Source organism: Vespula vulgaris, chromosome 20 (genome assembly GCF_905475345.1).
Source record: "Vespula vulgaris chromosome 20, iyVesVulg1.1, whole genome shotgun sequence".
NCBI lineage: Eukaryota > Metazoa > Arthropoda > Insecta > Hymenoptera > Vespidae > Vespula > Vespula vulgaris.
This window is the reverse complement of record NC_066605.1, coordinates 2,120,788-2,139,582: the sequence shown is the minus strand read 5'-3', so window position 1 is coordinate 2,139,582 and position 18,795 is coordinate 2,120,788. Positions and strand designations below refer to the sequence as shown.

Below are 18,795 nucleotides of genomic sequence, written 5' to 3'. Positions count from 1 at the left end.
AAACGTCCTTGGAGCGTCTGTTAACGTTATAGTTTTTCGTTGTCTAGGCTCCCGCGAGGCAAAGCAGCTGTCACACTCGTTCATTCGATGTTCTTTCTTTTTCCCCTCTAAACCGACCATCTTTCTCCCTCCCTCCCTCTCTCTCTATCTTTCTCTTCCTTTTCAAGGGTAAAAAGACTCATGGGGTGTCGAAAAAAAATTATGGCTACGGTTTACGCGTACTATGGGGTACAATCAAAGTGACATACGAGGACAGTTAGAGCATTTCTTCTTGCTTCCCTTTTCTTCTTTTTTTTTTTTCTTTTTGTTTTACGAATCACATTATTAATCGAAAATGATAGAATGAAAGAGAATCTGTGCCTAGACCACAAAGATTCGTGTTAACCATCTCTCTCTTTTCTTCTTTTCTTTTTTTTAATATTTTTTTATTTTTTATTTTTTTTTGCTTTTTATTTTTCGTTTCTTTCTTTTTACTTTTTTTTTTTTACGAGAATAAATCCGAAACAACGACTTTCGTTTTACTTCGTTCTCTTTTTCCTTTTTTTTCCTTTTTTTTTTTTTTTCTTTAAAAACATTAAGTCGTAATAAAGATAATCGACGTGGCGCGTAAGTTAAGAGATTTTCTTGTTTCTTGTTTTATTTTTTAATTAAAACCGAATTAGATAATTGGAAATAATAAAGAATGAAAGACCGAGGATGAAAATGAAGACATCACGGATTTAAATCACAAAGAATCGTTAAATCCATCTTTTTCTCTTTTTCTCTTCCACACATATGTATATATATATATATATATATATATATATATATATATATATATATATATGACGATAAATTTAAATGAATGAATTTTGTTTCATTTCTTTTTCCTTTTTTTTTTAACGCTACCATAGAGACAATCAAAGTGACATACGAGTTATAAGATATCATTTTTCTTCTTCTTTTTTTTTTTTACGAATTACAAACGAATTGTAAACTGTCCATGAAACTGTCCCATTGAAAATAGTAGAGAAATAAAACACAGAGCATAAGACTAAGAGAATGATTTAAATCACGAAGAAAGAATCTATTTATCTATCTCTTTCACTCTCTGTTTCTATCTCTGTTTCTGTCTCTGTCTCTTTCTCCTTCTCTCTCTCTTAGGAGTATAAATCTAAAAGAAGGATTTTTGTTTTATTATTTAACAGTGAAACGCCAAACGTGGAATATATATATATATATATATATATATATATATATATATGTATGTATGTGTGTATGTATGTATGTGAACGTTATTGGACGTATGTGTTCTACGAAACAGCAAAATGTTGAGACACCAAACGTTGGATGTCTCGACTAATTGAATTCAAAGAGATTTATGGTCGAGGAGTGACTCGGGTGTCGCGGAAAAAGGGAAAAAGTGAAGATACGCGAGTCCTTCTCGTCGTTCAACGATGTTCTATTAACACGAGAGAAGAAAATGATTTCTATGGAACATTGACAAACGTTTGCCGATTTAATTGAGTAACCATACGAATTAGAGTGAGAATTGTCATCGATCGAAATTAATAATGGATTGTCGTTAGTTATAATTTAACTGGATATATAGAGTATATCAGGTACATTAGATGATTTCTAAAATCTCGTGAAGTTCTATCGAACAAAGATGTCGTCGAAGATTCTATGAGACCAAAGTAGTCATCGAGTACGTACGTAAGTACTTAAGCACGCGTACGTGAGTGCACACACACACACAAACATACAGAGAGACACACACCAGAGAAAGACACACACACACGCACAGTTTCTCTTGATTTATGGACCGTTGATAACTAGAGCCATCAAAGCCGTTTCGCGGCTCTGTCTTGTACTTTCGGCCGGATGCAATCTTAGGATCTATAGATCTTCAAACCAAATGGAAAACTTTGAAAAATCGTTTACGAAAAAATCGGTCCTTCCTAATACGTAATTGAATTTTCTTTATTTAATTTCTCTCTCTCTCTCTCTCTCTCTCTCTCTCTCTCTCTCTCTCTCTCCTTTCTTTTTTTTCTCAAGAAATTATATTCTTTTCAATTATTTTTTTATTAATTTCTATTATAAGAAAATCGTCGTCCCTCCTATACGACTCATTATTTCTTTTATAGTTTGCATTGTAATTATCGTTATTATAAAAAAAAAATTCTTTTCTTTTCTTTTTTTTTTCTCGCCACCAAGATTCATTGCCGCAATAAAGATGGTGCCAGTGTTTGAACGTAGCGTATCTTCGTTAAGCGGACTCAAACGCGGTCCAAGGTTTACTTTTGCCGGTTTAAAATAACCGACTCCCTAACGAAAGATGTATATTCGCATATAGACGGCTCGGAGAATTTCGAAAGAGCGTCGAGCAACAACGTTCCTTGTTTGTTGGATCGATGATCGAAAACTTAAATTAAGGTGTGACGATATAGATAGGTAAGATGTACATATGTATATAATATACCTATTCCTTTATCTTTACCATTCGTTCTAAACGTTTTACTCATATTTCAGATAATCTTCAATTTCGATAACAAAGAAAATTTATTCTATCAAAAGTAGATAGATAAGTAAGTAGATAATTATTCAAGATGGAATGTATCTAAGTAGGTATATGTATATATATACTTGGATAACTGACGAAAAAGTAAGAGAGAAAATCTTCATCATGGACAGTTGATATAACTCTGTCATCTTTATAGAAGCTTCTAAGAGAATGTGCGTGTATAAGAGAGAAAGAGAGAGAGAAAGAGAGAAAGAGAGAGAGAGAGAGAGAGAGAGAGAGAGAGAGAGAGAGAGAGAGAGGAGATGAAATAACATTGTACCCGACCGATAGGCGCCAAAATGCTCGTTAATTTTTTTTCCATGTCTCTTTCTCTCTCTCTCTCTCTTACATGTTTTCTAGTCACTATATAACTTCCTTTAGTATTAATTTTCACAGTATCTTGTTGTTACCTCAATGACGTTCGTCCATGTAATCATACTTGATAGTCGTAAAAAGCATAATAAAGCAATCGTAAAGTTTCCTAGTCATAGAGATTACGATCGCGACGTCTTCGAGAGATTTCAAAGATACCAAATTATTTCGAAATCGTTCAAAGGAAACTTAAATTATCTACCTAGCTAGCTGTTTGCCTATTTGCGCGATCTCGGGATTTTAGGAAGAACGAAAAAGTAAAAAAAAAAAAAAAAGAAAAAAAGAAACGTAGGTAAAAAGTATTTAATGTCGTTTCCTTTGACCGATCTTTTCTCAACGTGTACGATATATTTATCAAACGATCTAACACGCGCATAAATAAGTACTTACATGTATTTAGATAAAGCAACCCGTTAAAGCCGAATTTAGAATTTAGAATATAATTGAAAATAAAATTTCACGTGCGATGAAAGCAAGTTAACGAGTTAAGAAATTGGGAACGCCTAAATTATGAGATGTTGGCTTATGCAGCCATAGTTTGTCGTAACGTTAATAGACCAACGAGAAAATATAAATTATTAGCCTTCATTATTGCGGATGTGCGAGCGAGGAATGTAATCGGGTTGCACTACCGGCTGTTTTAAAGTCAACAAGAAGAAAATGATTAATATGCCGTCATTAAAATTCAAGGAATCGTGACACGTCTAAAGCTCTACATAAATATATCTATAATTACTATTCGAGGAAATTTTGCAAATTTGTGCGCTCGTTTTTTTTTTTTGATTTTCTTTTTTCTTTTTTGAGAGGATTTTTCTTTTTTTCTTATTTCTTCTTTCTTTTTTTTGTCTCGTTTTTCTTCATATCGAAATTATTCATATTTGAATTCGTTAATAAAAGATTAATCTTTTCGATCGATCTCTAATCTTGTTATTGGATATCTACCAACTTAACGAATTAACATTTATATATATATATATATATATATATATATATATATATTATCCATTAAAAAATATTTCGATTGATTTTAAACATTGTTATTTCTTTTTTGTATACTCTCCTGTTATTCTATAGTTTTCTTTTTCGTTCCTTTGTATTCTTTTTTTTTCTTTTTGTTTCTTCAAATCCAACATCGAAGTCAATTTAATTTAATCTGAATCTATCGAATTTGCTCACTGCAGGTAAGTATCTATTTTGTAGATATCTATATTTTAATGGTCTTATTTTTTCTGTCTAGCGAAAATACTTGCATCGTATGTGATCTTAAAATAATATCTGTTTCGTCAAAATTTCATGCAATAACAAACCTCATGCAATAATTTTCATGTAGTAATTTAAACAATGACAAATATTTTCGTATATAGATGCATTATTATATGCTTGGGTGTTTCAGATTTTCTTTTTTCTTATCAAACTGCGCCGGTATATTTTGGAAATAAGAAGAGAACGTCATACCTATATGAATTAACTTTTTTTTTCTTTCTTTTTTATGTAACTCGAATTAAATAAAAATATATTTCAGTTCGTAACATCAACCGCGTTTTGTATAATTAAAAAGAAAAAGTAACAAAAAATGAAACTGTATAAAAAAAAATTTGTAATGTAATTTATATAACATGGCATTTTTATTTAACGGAATATTCACGTTATATGAAAGTCAGGAGAAAAAAGAAGAATCTAAAACACTCTGTATGTATGATATTTAGATAATAGATACACATCGAGCATTGTAACAGATTCATCATTATCTTCGTGCCTTTTACTGCATCCTTCGTATGCATTTCACGTATACATTTTAATCCTTCTATTATAGTCATTCGGATATATACATATATATATATACGTATACATATACGTATACGTATACATATACATATACATACACATACATACTTTGAATTATCGATTATCTATGACTGACAGATATTTATTTATAAGTTAGAGTTCCAATCACCCTCCATACGCCAAACGCTAAACGCATAAGATAGTTTTTCATGTGCCATGTAACTACAAGACGATGCTGTTATTTCTCTTGCAGCTAATACTGCGCTTCTTGGATTTCTCTCTTCTGAAACATTACAAGTATAATTAATGGAAATTGCATTTACTGGGATAACTTGTTCATTAACGTACTCGATCGCAACATTGTTTGACATGTATCAAAGATATTAACGAAAAACGAGACGAAAATATGACGAAGAAATTAAATGAAGAAAAAGAAAAAAAGAAGAATAGTTTAGTAAGATTAGTACGATTTATGGTATTACGAGGAGGAAAAAAAACGAAATGAATGAATGGTGTTGATACTTTCGTGTCGTGTTTTCAGATTTTTCATCAACAAAAATATCGCTGCAATCCTTGAACATTCAAATTCGTTCATATATTTAAATAAAATAAGTTCGTTTTGGAAATAGTAATCCTTGAGAGAATAAAAATAGATAACGAATATATTTCACGAAGGAATGTTCAAAGGCAATCTCTGAGGGTGGAATAAAAATAACAGCAGATTAAATAACATAACATTTATTTCAAAATTTAGAACAGATTAGAACAAATATTACAATCCTAGGTGAATAAATAAAAATTACATTAAATTAAATCAATGTAAAATTTCGTTCCAAAAATTTTCGAAGAACGAGACATTTAATCCTAGAAAAACGAATAAAAAAGAGAAGACCGAAAAAGAGAAAAGAAAAAAAAGGAATTAAATGTCATAACATTAATTGAAAAATTTGCCTATTCGAAAGTTAATTTGAAAATATCAATCCTAGAGGAAAGAATTAAAAAAAAAAAAAAACAAATAATAAAATAAAATAAAATAAAATAAAATATATTCTAAACTCAAATATATCTGAAGTTTAGAATTAAAATTTGATATTATTTTATTTCGTTTTATTATCCTTATATTTGACTTTTATATTCTATTATTTTTATATTCAAAAGTTTGTTTGGAATTAATCTTTGAAAGAAGTTAAAACGATGCACACAAATAAGTGGCACTAGGATAGCACGCTCATCAAGCCTTTACAGAGATCCGTAAATTACAAGACTCCACCACGAGTGACTGTTTAATTAGACTACACCGTAAATAAGCACTAAAGCGGTTCCCATAAACATAAGCTCGATGCTTCTGTATGTATGTAAGGTACTAAGGTGGCGAAGGGTAGCCTACTAGGATTGTAGAGTTTCTCTTTTCATCTACAAACAACACGTAAGTTTTTTTCCTTCCTTTCTTTTTTTTTCTTCCTCAGTCTGGTTAATGTTTTCTCATAGAAAAGAAAGTTGGAAATACGATTTACATTTGGAGAAACGTTTTTAAACGTGAGCTTAGAGAGACAGAGACAGAGACAGAGACAGAGACACACACAAACAGAGAGAAAGACAGAAAGAGAGAGAGAGAGAGAGAGAAAGAAAGAGAGAAAGAGAGAAGGAACTATCATTGATATTAGAATAAAAAATAAGATAAATAAATAGTTACGATAAATATTCTTACCATTTTCTTCCTCGTTGTTTTCCATATTACAGTGTAGCACTTGATATAAAAAATCAATATACCTCGTAGCAAGTTTCAACGTTTGAATTTTACTGAGTTTATCGCTCGGCAATGTCGGAATGATCTTTCTAAGGGCGGAAAATGCTTCGTTTAAACTCTGAGTTCTTTGCCGTTCTCTAACATTCGCCATTACTCTTTGATTTTGGATTTCTTCGTAAGTGGCACCACTCTTCCTACGAACCTTCATTTTCGTCGAGGAAGAAGTGGCGTTTTCATTTTCGGAATCTTCGAGGTTCGGCTTTCTTTTTTTTTTTACTCGATTGTTTTCTACAATACAATTTTTGGTCGACGATGCTGGATTTTGATCGATCTGTTTATTATAATTTTGTTGTTCCTCTAATTGCTGTGATGTTTGTTGTTGTTGATGATGACGTTGCTGCTGTTGTTGTTGTTGCTGCTGTTGCTGTTGATCGATATCCTCCTTTTTATATTCATGCAATGTATCAGATTTATATTCGATTACATCCATCAATCGATATGGTTCAGCATTTTGAAGTTGCGATGATTTGGAAACAGAAATTGTTGTAAGTTCTTCACCACCAGAAGAATACATTTGATTCGGTGACGCCGGTAGATAAAGATTTTGTTCGTTTTCTTTACCGTGATCCGATAAAAATACCGGCGAGTTACCGTGCAATCTTCTGTCATAAATCATTTGTAAATCTCTTATGATTTTTCCGTCTTGATGATCTTGAGGATGATACCTCTTACCTTCATCTGGATTTTCGTATATCATAAAAGGTGGTGACTGCGTTTGATAAGCAGTCTGATTGTTGTTGTTGTTGTTGTTGTTATTATTGTTATTGTTATTATTATTATTATTATTATTATTATTATTATTATTATTATTATTATTATTATTATTATTATGGTGAAGATGAAGATGATGAAGATGAGGAGGAGGAGGATGATGATGATGATGATGATGATGATGATGATAAGGTTGCACGTCACGGTGCTCCGGCGGATTACTGAGATCCATCAAGTGTGTTGGCGTTGAAAAACGTTCGTAATGATGCGGCGAATTGCTTGCAGAACTTCCGTCGCTATGAGGAATACCGGAACTATCGTTATCATCCAATAGATAATAATTTGGAATGCACGTAGCCTGCGTAATTAATAATTGTCCAACTTGCATCGTTTCCTATTTTATCTAGAACTATTTTCATACCCGTGCTGCTGTATCTCCGTGTTCTATCGTTGATTTTCTTATTAAACGTGTATATCCTCTTCTTCGTCGAGATATCACTTGAAAGATAGTTAATTATCTATCTCGGATTTCGTTCGATTTCAAAGTAACATCGAATCGACGTAGATACTTATAGATCAGACACTTTTCACTATTGACGAATTGTTCCTTTTTCTTTCTTTCTTCTATTTCCTTTTTTTTTCTGTTTGTTTTTTATAAACGATCCACCCGAAGAATGCCAATTACGATCAATTGCTTTGGATTAACACACCATGTATAATACCTTATTACAACGATTTCTTTATTTTATCTATACTCCATATATTTCCGTACTTCGTTCATAGTTCCTTGGAACATACAAATATGTATAAATAAGTGCCTAAGAAGGAGAGAAAAAAATCGCGAGCGCGTGTGCACAAAAACACACACACGAACGTACGCACACGCGCAAATTATAAGTGCACAAATATACACAAACGAACGCGCGTCGAATGTGGATAAGAAAGAAAAAGAATAAGAAATAGAACGAGAGAGAAAGAGAAAGAGAAAGAGAGAAATAGAACAAGGTGTTACGTAAAGAAACTGATCGATAAATTAAAAATCGATGGATACGAGACACGGAAACCGGTTGTCGATCGGCCGAGAACGTAAGACTGTTTCTAAGCAAAGGTTAAAACATCTCTGATGGTGGAGACTTCGAGGGGATTTCTTCGTGACGTATGGAGAACTCCGCCTCCAAGCAAGAGCTCTCATTTCCTTCCCCTTACCTCATCTCTTCAGTGTTTCTGCTATCTTTCTATACATCCCTCTTTCTCATCTCATCTCTTTTTCTCATTCTGTCTTCTCTCTCTCCTTCTTTCTCTTTCTGTCTCTCTCTTTCTCATTCTGCCCTCTCTCTCTGTCTTTCTTTCCTTCTCTCTCTCTCTAGCACCCTCTTTCTTTCCCTCCTTTCCTCTCTCTCACTCTCTCTATCTATCTCTTTCTGTCCTCTTCGAGACCTCCTTAACACCGTTAAATTTCCCCACCATTCGATGTTTTCTTTTATTCATCGTGTCTGCCAGTGTTTGTCCCCGTCTAGAAAAATCTAGTAAGAAAGGGAAAGAGAGTGAGAGTGAGAGAGAGAGAGAGAGAGAGAGAGAGAGAGAGAGAGAGAGAGAGAGAGAGAGGAGTGTAAGAGAAGGAAAAAATTGAAAAAAGAAAAATCCCACGAAACCTTCCTTGGGTTCGGTTATAGAAAAAAAAAGGAGAATGAGTAAAAGGAGAAGAAGGAGAAGAAGAAAGAGAAGAAGAAGAAGGAGGAGGAGTAGAAGAAGAAGAAGCTAAGTTCTTCCCTGTCTCTTTATGATCGTCATCGTACCGAAGTTCTTCGTAGAGACAGGAGAAACGAAAAAGAAAAGGAAAAAAGAGAGAGTGAGAGAGAGAGAGAGAGAGAGAGAGAGAGAGAGAGAGAGAGAGAGAGAACTTACTCGTTCGCTGTCTCCATGATCGTTCGTACAAGAGAGAAATAGAGTGAGAATTATAACGTGTGAGAGAAAGAAAGAGAGAGATAGAGAGAGAGAGAAGAAGGAAACGTAAATTCGTGAGAGTGAGAAAGATAGGAGAGGTATAAAGGGGAGACCCATCCACGAATATTTATATCGCCTGACGAAAGTAAGAAAGAGAAAGAGAATATAGAAGAGATCGAGAAGAAATACTCGAATTTGCGAATCTTTTCGAGCTCTACTCTTTACAAACTCTTTACCTACTTCTTTTTTTTTGTTTTTTGTTTTTTATTATTATTATTAAAAAGATCTAGATCCAAGGATGTTGAGAAATTATCTTCGGCTAGGATGAGTTGTGATCGAAACGTTGATATTATTGAGTTTTAATTAGTTTTATAGACTTTTTAATAGTGATATAAATTTGGAATAATCGTCAATTATCTGTTATGTAATCTTTATTATGTAATATTACGTAATCTTTGAAACTGTTGGATATCTATCAATATAAAACTATACTGCAAGTTCACGTTTGTTATAATATTGAAAATTCATCTAATAATTTATGAAGTATCTTAGAAATCGATTCAAAACATATTGTTACGTAATATAGTGCAATATATATTCTATAATATATAATATAATCACGATACGATAAATATCTAAATTATAAAAATCAAATAAAGTCGATCTAAGTAGGTACATCACTATCAATTTCCCCAATAATGTAATACAACAAGTGAATGAAAATATCAATAATATTCCAACATAGGATATGCATAATTTACTGTCAATATAAATTATGAAAAGAAAAACTTTGTTAGAGAGCTGAAAAATCGGGAATAAGAATTATGGCACGTGAACGGAACGCCGAAAATAGTAGAACCCCTTTGCGGTGTAAGCGTAAAAAGTGTAAATTCTTGAGTCGAGAACGAACAAGAGAGAAAGAGAGAGAGAGAGAAAGAAGGAGAGAAAGAACAGAAATATTATACATTCTTAGTAAGTATCTATATATCTATATATCTATACACATAAATACATACATGTATATAAGAAATATATATATATATATATATATATATATATATATATATCTACTCTTTAACATACGTCCTATGTCGTAAGTATAAAGAACGAAGATCTCTCTCTCTCTCTTTCTCTCTCTCTCTCTCTCTCTCTCTCTCTCTCTCTCTCTCTCTCCTTCTTTCCCTTTATTTCAAATTCTAGATTAGTCGGGAACGTTTGAAAGTTCCCGAAGAAATCGGGAGTTCCCAAAATATTATCTGCTAGACCGCGTAGGTATCGTCACTTATATATAGCTTCTCAATTTCAATGGGTTTCCCTTGGCGTCGCCACCGTTACCACCACCGCCACCTCGCCAGCAAGATATAAATGATCGATGAACAAGCTGGATCTTGGAGACGTGTTTGTTGTGACGGGCGAAAAGCTCGTTTAAGAGAAACTCCGCCCCTATAAATTTTGGCGTTTCACCATGTTTCAGCACGTTTCACATTTTTCCATCTTTTTCTCTTTCTCTCTCTCTCTCTCTCTTTCTCTCTTCCTCTTTCTCTCCTCACCATTTGTAATTTCCATTCATTTTCTTCAACGAATTATTTACATATCATTTGTTTTATATTGAAAAATAATTATATATATATATGTCTTATTTACGTCTATTTAAATTTATAATATGAACAAAAAATAAAGAAAAAAAAATTGTTAATAAGAAGGACGAAGGGTGTTAATGATGGGTGAAGGAAAATAAAGGTAGAGAGGAAAGTGGGTAAATTTTTGAATATATATATATATATTTCGTAATAAAAAAAGAAGATATGATAAATGGATATGTGCAAGAAAACTGACATCACTTTGATATCACCGTTCTAGTATTATTTTGGTGTTTGGCCGCTTTATTTATCGGTCTCTTTATTGGCGATCTGATTTTCTCTTGGATTCAAGCCAAATTCGATGAGGGAGCAACGTGGAAACGAAGTTAAGGGAGTAGGTAAGTACATTTCTACTGGCCTTTTCCGATTCCAAGAAGCGAGTTTTCGTCGTGGTCGAACGATGACGATGCTTGAAACCGTCGGATTTGATTGGCTTTCTTGACAGCGACGACGACGATGATAATGATGAATAATGATGATGATGATGATGATGATGTTAATGGTGATGATGACGATGATGGAACGTATACTTTTTTTTCATTTTTTTAACGAATATCTTATCCATTACTTTATCTTATAAAAATTTACAATTTGTTTTTAGATATAACTTAATCAATTCATATAGCAATCAGTCGGATTGCTCGTCAATGAACATACGATCATAATTCATATGTGATAGGTATATGTCAGCTATATATATAAATATATATATATATATATATATGTGTGCATATATATATATATATACGTAGGTATCAATGTATCTGTGTCTTTTCAAGTTCAAACGTATATTTGTGTGCCTGCAAGGCTCGTTTCTGGGCACGCTCCGTTTAACGATATTAACGTAGATTTAATTGCGCGTCCTGTTCTCTGCATTTAATCGTCGTCGTGTGCTCATAAGCTAACGTTCGGTTCTCTTTGAGAAGACGTACTCGTGCTTTATTGACTGGAAGAAAGATGGTTGCTGTATGTGCATAGGTATCTGCAGTTTAAAAATGTAAGTGTTGGATATAGTCGCTTAATATAATTGACAGATTGAATATTATTATGTATAATATTATATGAATAACTCAATTTAGTGGATTGTATTTTAAACATCGTAGAAATATTTTTTTTTGTAATATTTGAAAGATTAATATTTGAAAGATAATCGTGATAAATAAAATATGGTACATGATAAAGCACAATAGAGCACTACAAATCATGTTTTGTTATCTGAATTTCAAATACGAGGTTGTTTGGTATCTTAAAAGAACGTAAAGAAAGTAAATAAAATTTATTAAACTACGTGAGAATCCGGTCACCAGTAAATTATTAATATCAAGTAAGTAAGTACCAGCTGCCATTCCTTAACACGTTTCAAGGAAAACTGTGAAAAGAGTGACAGATGCCATAAATATCTTTTCAATGAAAAATTGAAATTATTTAGTAAAACGTTTAAACAATTTTAAACAATGTCGTGACGTTGAAATAATTTCAGTAAATTCGGTAGAAATTCTGTCATAAATAAGATACTTTATCAAAAAAATATTGTCGATATCTACGAAGGACAGAATAAAAAGTGTCATTTAATACCTTCTAAGACATTTTTTACGATATCGAAAGATCGTAGACAAGTGTGTTAATGTTATATCGTAGTTCTTTTAGTTAACTTTTTTTTTCTTCGACGTCATGAAAAAGAGAGAGAGAGAAAAAAAAGATGGCAGTCGGTTTCTTTTCTGGCCTATAAAAGGATACTGTCCGCGTATCATAAATTTCAAGCTACGATTAGAGTCGTATAAAAGGCGGGTACTAATGTAATGGCGAAGAGAACGATGAACGGAAGCTTCTGAGAGCTCTGCTCGTGAAAAAAAAATTTTTTTTCAACTCCAATCCATCCGAAAACTATCAATAATTTTCCGATCGACTAAACTAATGCATTTCTTTTTTTTGATCGTCAGCAAAAAATTTGAAAGAATCAAAAAGCAATGTTTTCGAACTGAACTATCGGATGATAGTACTCTATAAATTTCTTGTTTTTTGATTCTATCGTGGCAGCATCGAAAATTAAGTAGGTACGAGAATTTGAAAAATGTCTGTCTGTCAATCTATTGGAATGCCATTTTGAAGAATATACTCATACGCACACATATGTACTCTAGACATTTATCTCGAATACGTAAGACTTCTAGGCTGACATTAGTGTCACATGTCAGACTCGCAAAGTGTCTCCGACTTGCTCGATCTTATCCATGGTACATTCTACAAACGGTGCCTTTACGATTCACGCCGACAGATAGTCTCGACAATGTTTGCACCGATGCTCACTGTCTTCGCCATGTGCCGAACACACGGCATGAACTAAATGCAAAGGAAGACGACTACGAATGGGAGGAGATGACATCAAGTGAGAATTGACTCAAAGAATACATATAAGAAAGAAAGAAAGAAAGAAAGAAAGAAAGAAAGAGAGAGAGAGAGAGCAAGAGATAAAAAAAGAAAGAGAAGTAAATTATCATACAAGTACTTATTTACCCAAAGGAGATAATATCTCTGCCAATTTTCTATTTGTTCGAATGATAAAATCCATAGATATATCTACTCGTCTAAGTACACTTAACTATTATCACATACCTATTACATATCTATTCATCAAAGTACACTTAACTTTTATCACATGATACCTATTCCAACCTGGATTTCAATTAACTCCAAATAGATTTTGTAAATTTTAATATCGAATTTAAGGATAAATATATACCTATTACTCTTTTGTTATTTCAAGAATATTATAGCGTGTTTATTAATTATTTAACTCTAAAAAGAAATAATTATAAATTTAAAACATGGTGTTTGAAGAAAGATAATATAGTTTTGTAAGATTATTGTTAATTAATAAGAAATTTGTATATCTCTTTAATTAATACAAATATCAAAAAACGAAGAAGTTTTTGAAATTTTATCTGAAGATTAAGCATTCTTATACGATAGTGTAAATTTTCGTGACGTCACGTATCAAATCTCTGATCAGAATAAAGTGGAATATTCCACGTTTAAAACTTTCCAGATTTTAGAGATAATCGTCTTAAAGTGTAGACGAACTAATGAAGGATTGGAATAAGTAATTTTTGGGAAAACCGAAGGTATAATACTTACTGTTCATAGTGAACGCACGTCGCGAAATAAAACTATCATCTCTTTCATTCGTCACGAAAGCTTTCATCGTCGATTTTATCAAATTTATTAATCATTTTTTTTGTTATCTTTATTCATCGTATAAATAGATATACTGAAACATCACGAGATATATTTAAACTTCGGATTTATTAAAAGTACATGTTATTAAAAATATATCTATCTATCATGAATTTTTTTTCAAATATCTGTATATTAAAATATAAATATGTACTGATTAGACGATTCGATGAGATAAACATTCCAAAAAATTTATTAGAAATTTGAAAGAGTACTACGGACACGAGTAGAAAATACCATGAGTGAATAATATCTGATAGATTACAGGAAGAATAAAATTTCTTAATAGAAAAGAAATTTAAAATGAAGGAAGAAAATTATGGGATAAAGAGAATATTGCTATTAAATTATAAAAGAATACTTTTTTTTCGTATTTACAGGTAAATAGAAAAGTTGGCCCTTAGGTTTTTCCTGGGTAACTTTGATAAAACAAAATTCGTTTATATGAATTTTTTTTTCGAAAAATTTTTTTTTATTTGTACATCTCGAAGCAGATTTTTTAAAACAATAAAAACAAATTATTATAAGCATATAGACGCATGTTCTCTTTATCACAATTAATAATTTCGATCAACGTATTGTAAAAAAAAATGTCTAAATTGTATTCGCCATAGTACATTCGACTAAGAAAGATCGTAAAACAAGAAATACCCAGAAGGGACGTAAGGATAAAAACTATCATAGACGTGACTGGAATCTCATCAAAGTAGTACTTTTAAGTTCGGTAGTAAGACAATACCAGATGACACCAGAGGAAACACGTGCTCGCCAAATTTTTCTAAATCTATCTTTATTTCCGAAGCAAAAGTTCGAACATGTGTTCGGTGAACATTTGCTAAAGGTTCTTTGCAAACAGGTAAAACATCTGGTCTCTAATATTGGAGATGCCATTAAATAATATTTGAGGTACAGGTTTCTTTTTTGCTTCTTTTCTATTTTTTTTTTTCAATGTTAAATGTTTCACTAGTTACACGTTTATCAGTGAAATATATCATTTATTATGATTATAGAAATCTATACGTCGAACCTGTCGGTGCATATTTCATTCAACTTTACAAAAGTATTTACGAGGAATTTGTATTTGGCAGAACTAAGTGGATAGTAAAAGTCAGTCAGTATTTCGGCTTATGAAGGAGAAAAGTATTTGCGTTGAAAACGGTAAACAGATTTTCAACTATCGTTCTTAGTTCTTCTTATCTGTTCGTAGTTAATACCATTGATTTGATTCTGCGTCTACAACTCACGAACATAATTGACAGCATTCACTATAAAATTATGTGCACATATAGATATAAATATATTTATAACTTTTTTATTCTATAACACTTATATAATTGATAATTTTGATGAACTTTATAACCTTTATAATACTATACTACAATGTTGTTTATATCGAAATATTACGAGATATTCAAAATATCTATAACTTGAATTTTTTCTATTTTTTCATCAAGATACATATCTACAATTTAAACGAATTATAAGTAACATTTGACGAGTATATAGGTTTAAATCGTTATCACAGATCATCATAAACAAGTACTAAATATGTGGCTTAAAAAACATTCATTCATACGTTCTTTCATTCATTCATACATTTGTAGAGCAGTTCCGAATAAGGAGTAACAGCTATAATGTAATAAGAGGCTATTATAAGAAAGACACTTGTCACCATTAAAAACCATAAAGATCATGTGTTTGTTCTTCTTGTTCACAGAATTTAGAAGTCATATTTTACGGAATGAAATCGATCTTTATGTTTAATCTGATTCATAAGTCCTATAAAATAAATCCTTTTATTTACAATTATTTATCGAACGATTATATTTTTTCAATGTAATAAAAATTTATTCAAAATTTATTGAAATAAATTCAAGTAAATCTTGTTAATAAAATTTAATCTATAATTATTATATTAATTTAATTATTATTATATAAAGATTATATTCTTTGTAGCTCGTTTTTTTAATACAATTATTTACAAGAATATAATTATATACCAGAACGTGTCATATAGCAAAACTGCAGTAATTCGAACGTGACCTTGAAAGATAGGGAGAATATGCTCGTCGCGTAACTCGGTCCTCGGGGCTTTCACTCTTCCCGAACATGTGTTCAGGCCGCACAAGTTTTTCACTTGTGAACACATGTTCGTCAGAGTTCTGCGACGACTCATAAATTCAAATTCGCTAACCAATGGATGGGGTCCTAGGTGAATGACACATGGTGCACCATCGAATGTCCTTCGTCGTTAGGGGCTGTCGATCTATCCTCTCTCTCTTTCTCCCTCTCTCTCTTGTTCAAAATGACAAATTTTTTTTCATTTTCGCACGACTCGAGTAAACCTCCGGAAACCAACCAATGACAATTTCGTTAATAAAAACGTTTCGAATCAGTCGTCGAGCAATTTTCAAGAGAGACAAAAAGTTTAAGATCCGGACATGCGGTTGAAAGGGTAATATAAAAAGTTATAAAAAGAAAGAGAGAGAGAGAGAGAAAGAAAAAAAAGAGAAGGGAGCTTGATCACTAAGTTTCCAAATTGTAATATAAAAGATTATTACATAGCTAAGTAGATATGTGATTATCCCGTTGTAACTATGACTTTAAAAAAAAATTATGGTATCAAAAAAAATGTATATATATCAAACAATTATTAATTATTAATTGTTAATTGAATACGCAGATCCATCATAAGCAATACCTACAAAAAAAAAAAGAAATGTTAAGCGAATAAATACGAAATATTTGATTCTCTAATACCTACATCAGTAATAATCATTGTCATTGAAAAGGACATCGAAAGGACCACCAAGTCTATCATTAAATAATTTGTGGCGCTATGCACGTCCGTTTTCTCTCAAGCAGGGTGGTCTTCCTCTTTCTCTCTCTTCTTCTCCTTCTCTCTCTCTCTCTCTTTCTCTCTCACTCTCGTTTCGAATAACCACGATCTCGAACCGGTACACTGGTACACTGCCACTACCCTTCCTCTCTCGTCCACACGTCGTCTTCAGAGACTCGACGTCGACAAAGACGACGACGAAGACGACGAATACGACGACGAATAGGAGTAAAGAGAAGTCCCGTCAGAAGAAAGTCGACTCGAAAATCAAACAAACAGTCGGCGACGTCGCGTTAGTGGAGTTCCATCGTCGTCGTCGTCGTCGTCGTCGTCGTCGTCATCGTATGTTTATTGTTATAAAAAACATAGAGTCGACCAAGCGTATGACCGCAAAGTGTAACTTTTACAGTAGGTAATAATAATAATTTTATCCGTAAATTAAGTAAATTAAATCGTTAGCGATGTATATACATATTGGTATCAATATAGATGTTAGATATATTTATCCCAATATTTTAATATATTATGATTGCATGAATGTTCTGATTTAGATATACATACATTCATACATACATATATACATATATATATGTATTTGCGTGTGTGCGTGGCTAAGTATTTCCTTTAATAATTCGCATACTTTTTCTTTGCATGAAGGGTCAAAGCGATCCATTAACTCGACGAAAGGGTACGAAATTAGCAAAGTTCGAGTTCCGGTATCGTAGCAAACGTTAGTGTCACATGACGAAGGGCTAAAACTTTTTCTCAATGGATAAAATCCGACGGGGACATGTGTTCGCCAGACGACAAACTCTGTCTCTCTCTTCAAGGTGCATGGGAACGAATTACATCTCATTGGATTTACTTTACACGAGTACGAACAATCCACGAAGGGGGCAACCATGAATCTTCTTCTACTTCTTTTTCTTCTTCTTCTTCTTTTTCTTTTTCTTTTTCTTTTACTTCTTCCTTTTGTATCAACAGTCCGTAATCTCTTCCAATCTTTTATTTAGAAATAAATTTATCATCACGAGCCTTCTAAATATTTAATTTATATATTTTACTAAAATATATCGAAATAATAATCAGATACTTCAATCGATTTCCTCAAGTACGATACTTATTTATAAAAACACTCTTGTCTAATTTTATTCTTTCAATTAAACAATTCTTTTCACTCGTTTTTAAATCGAACTCACTTCTTTTCGTACGTAAGTAGGTAAGTATCTACTAATTTGATATCCTTACAGTCGATTCGAGATTCCTATTCTTTATGTCAAAAAAAAAAAAAAAATAGAAAAAAAACAGAAAGAAAAGAGAAAAAGAGAGACAAGTTTATTTAACACGAGATGTCACCGAATTCTAGAAGCAAACATCAAAGATACCGACTAACCATGCACCGACTTTGCAAATCATGACAATACTACAAAAAAAAAAAAGAAAAAAATACAAAGGATACAGAACCAACCTTTCTTCTTACTTCTTCTTTATTCATTTATGAACTTTTACTCCCTTTCTGTTTCTCTTGATCTCTTTGTTTCATTTGCTCTGTACAGTGTTTATTCTAAATGCACAGGAAGTTCAACCTGAAGAATTAGGTACATTAACGATTAGTGTCGGGGTACATAGCCTCTACGTAAACACGTGTGTGCACATTCCACTGGGATATATTTTCTAAGCACACGTGCTTGCCATCGGAGTAAGTTCGCATTGGCCTTTTCTAGTACACACATACACGCAACCATGCATACATTTATACATAAGTATAGGTATATATCTACACCTTCTTTCTCTTTCTCTCGCAAAAGTTGTTCTTCCCAGAAGAAATATCGATTGTTCTTCTCTTATTTCAACGGTTGACCGACCATTTTTCTTTCTCAAAGTTAGAAACTTTCCAGAGAACAAACAGGATTCGAATTTC

At 32.2% G+C, this 18,795-nt stretch overlaps 2 protein-coding genes across 2 annotated transcripts in view; one reads left to right on the top strand and one right to left on the bottom strand.

The window, feature by feature from the left end:
* Positions 1 to 282: 282 nt before the first annotated feature.
* Positions 283 to 8,707, bottom strand: LOC127071076 (J domain-containing protein DDB_G0295729-like). Its single transcript, XM_051009942.1, has 2 exons — positions 6,408 to 8,707; positions 283 to 4,982 (listed from the first exon to the last, which is right to left on the bottom strand). The coding sequence occupies exons 1-2, from the start codon at positions 7,603 to 7,605 to the stop codon at positions 4,846 to 4,848; spliced, it is 1,335 nt and encodes a 444-aa protein (XP_050865899.1). The 5' UTR covers positions 7,606 to 8,707; the 3' UTR covers positions 283 to 4,845.
* A 2,970-nt stretch (positions 8,708 to 11,677) lies between these two features.
* LOC127071164 (Bardet-Biedl syndrome 7 protein homolog) overlaps positions 11,678 to 18,795 on the top strand; it is a 31,595-nt gene continuing 24,477 nt past the window's right edge. The window contains exon 1 of the mRNA XM_051010099.1: positions 11,678 to 11,798. The gene's annotated coding sequence lies outside the window, so the exon portion shown is untranslated. The remainder of the gene's footprint in view (positions 11,799 to 18,795) is intronic.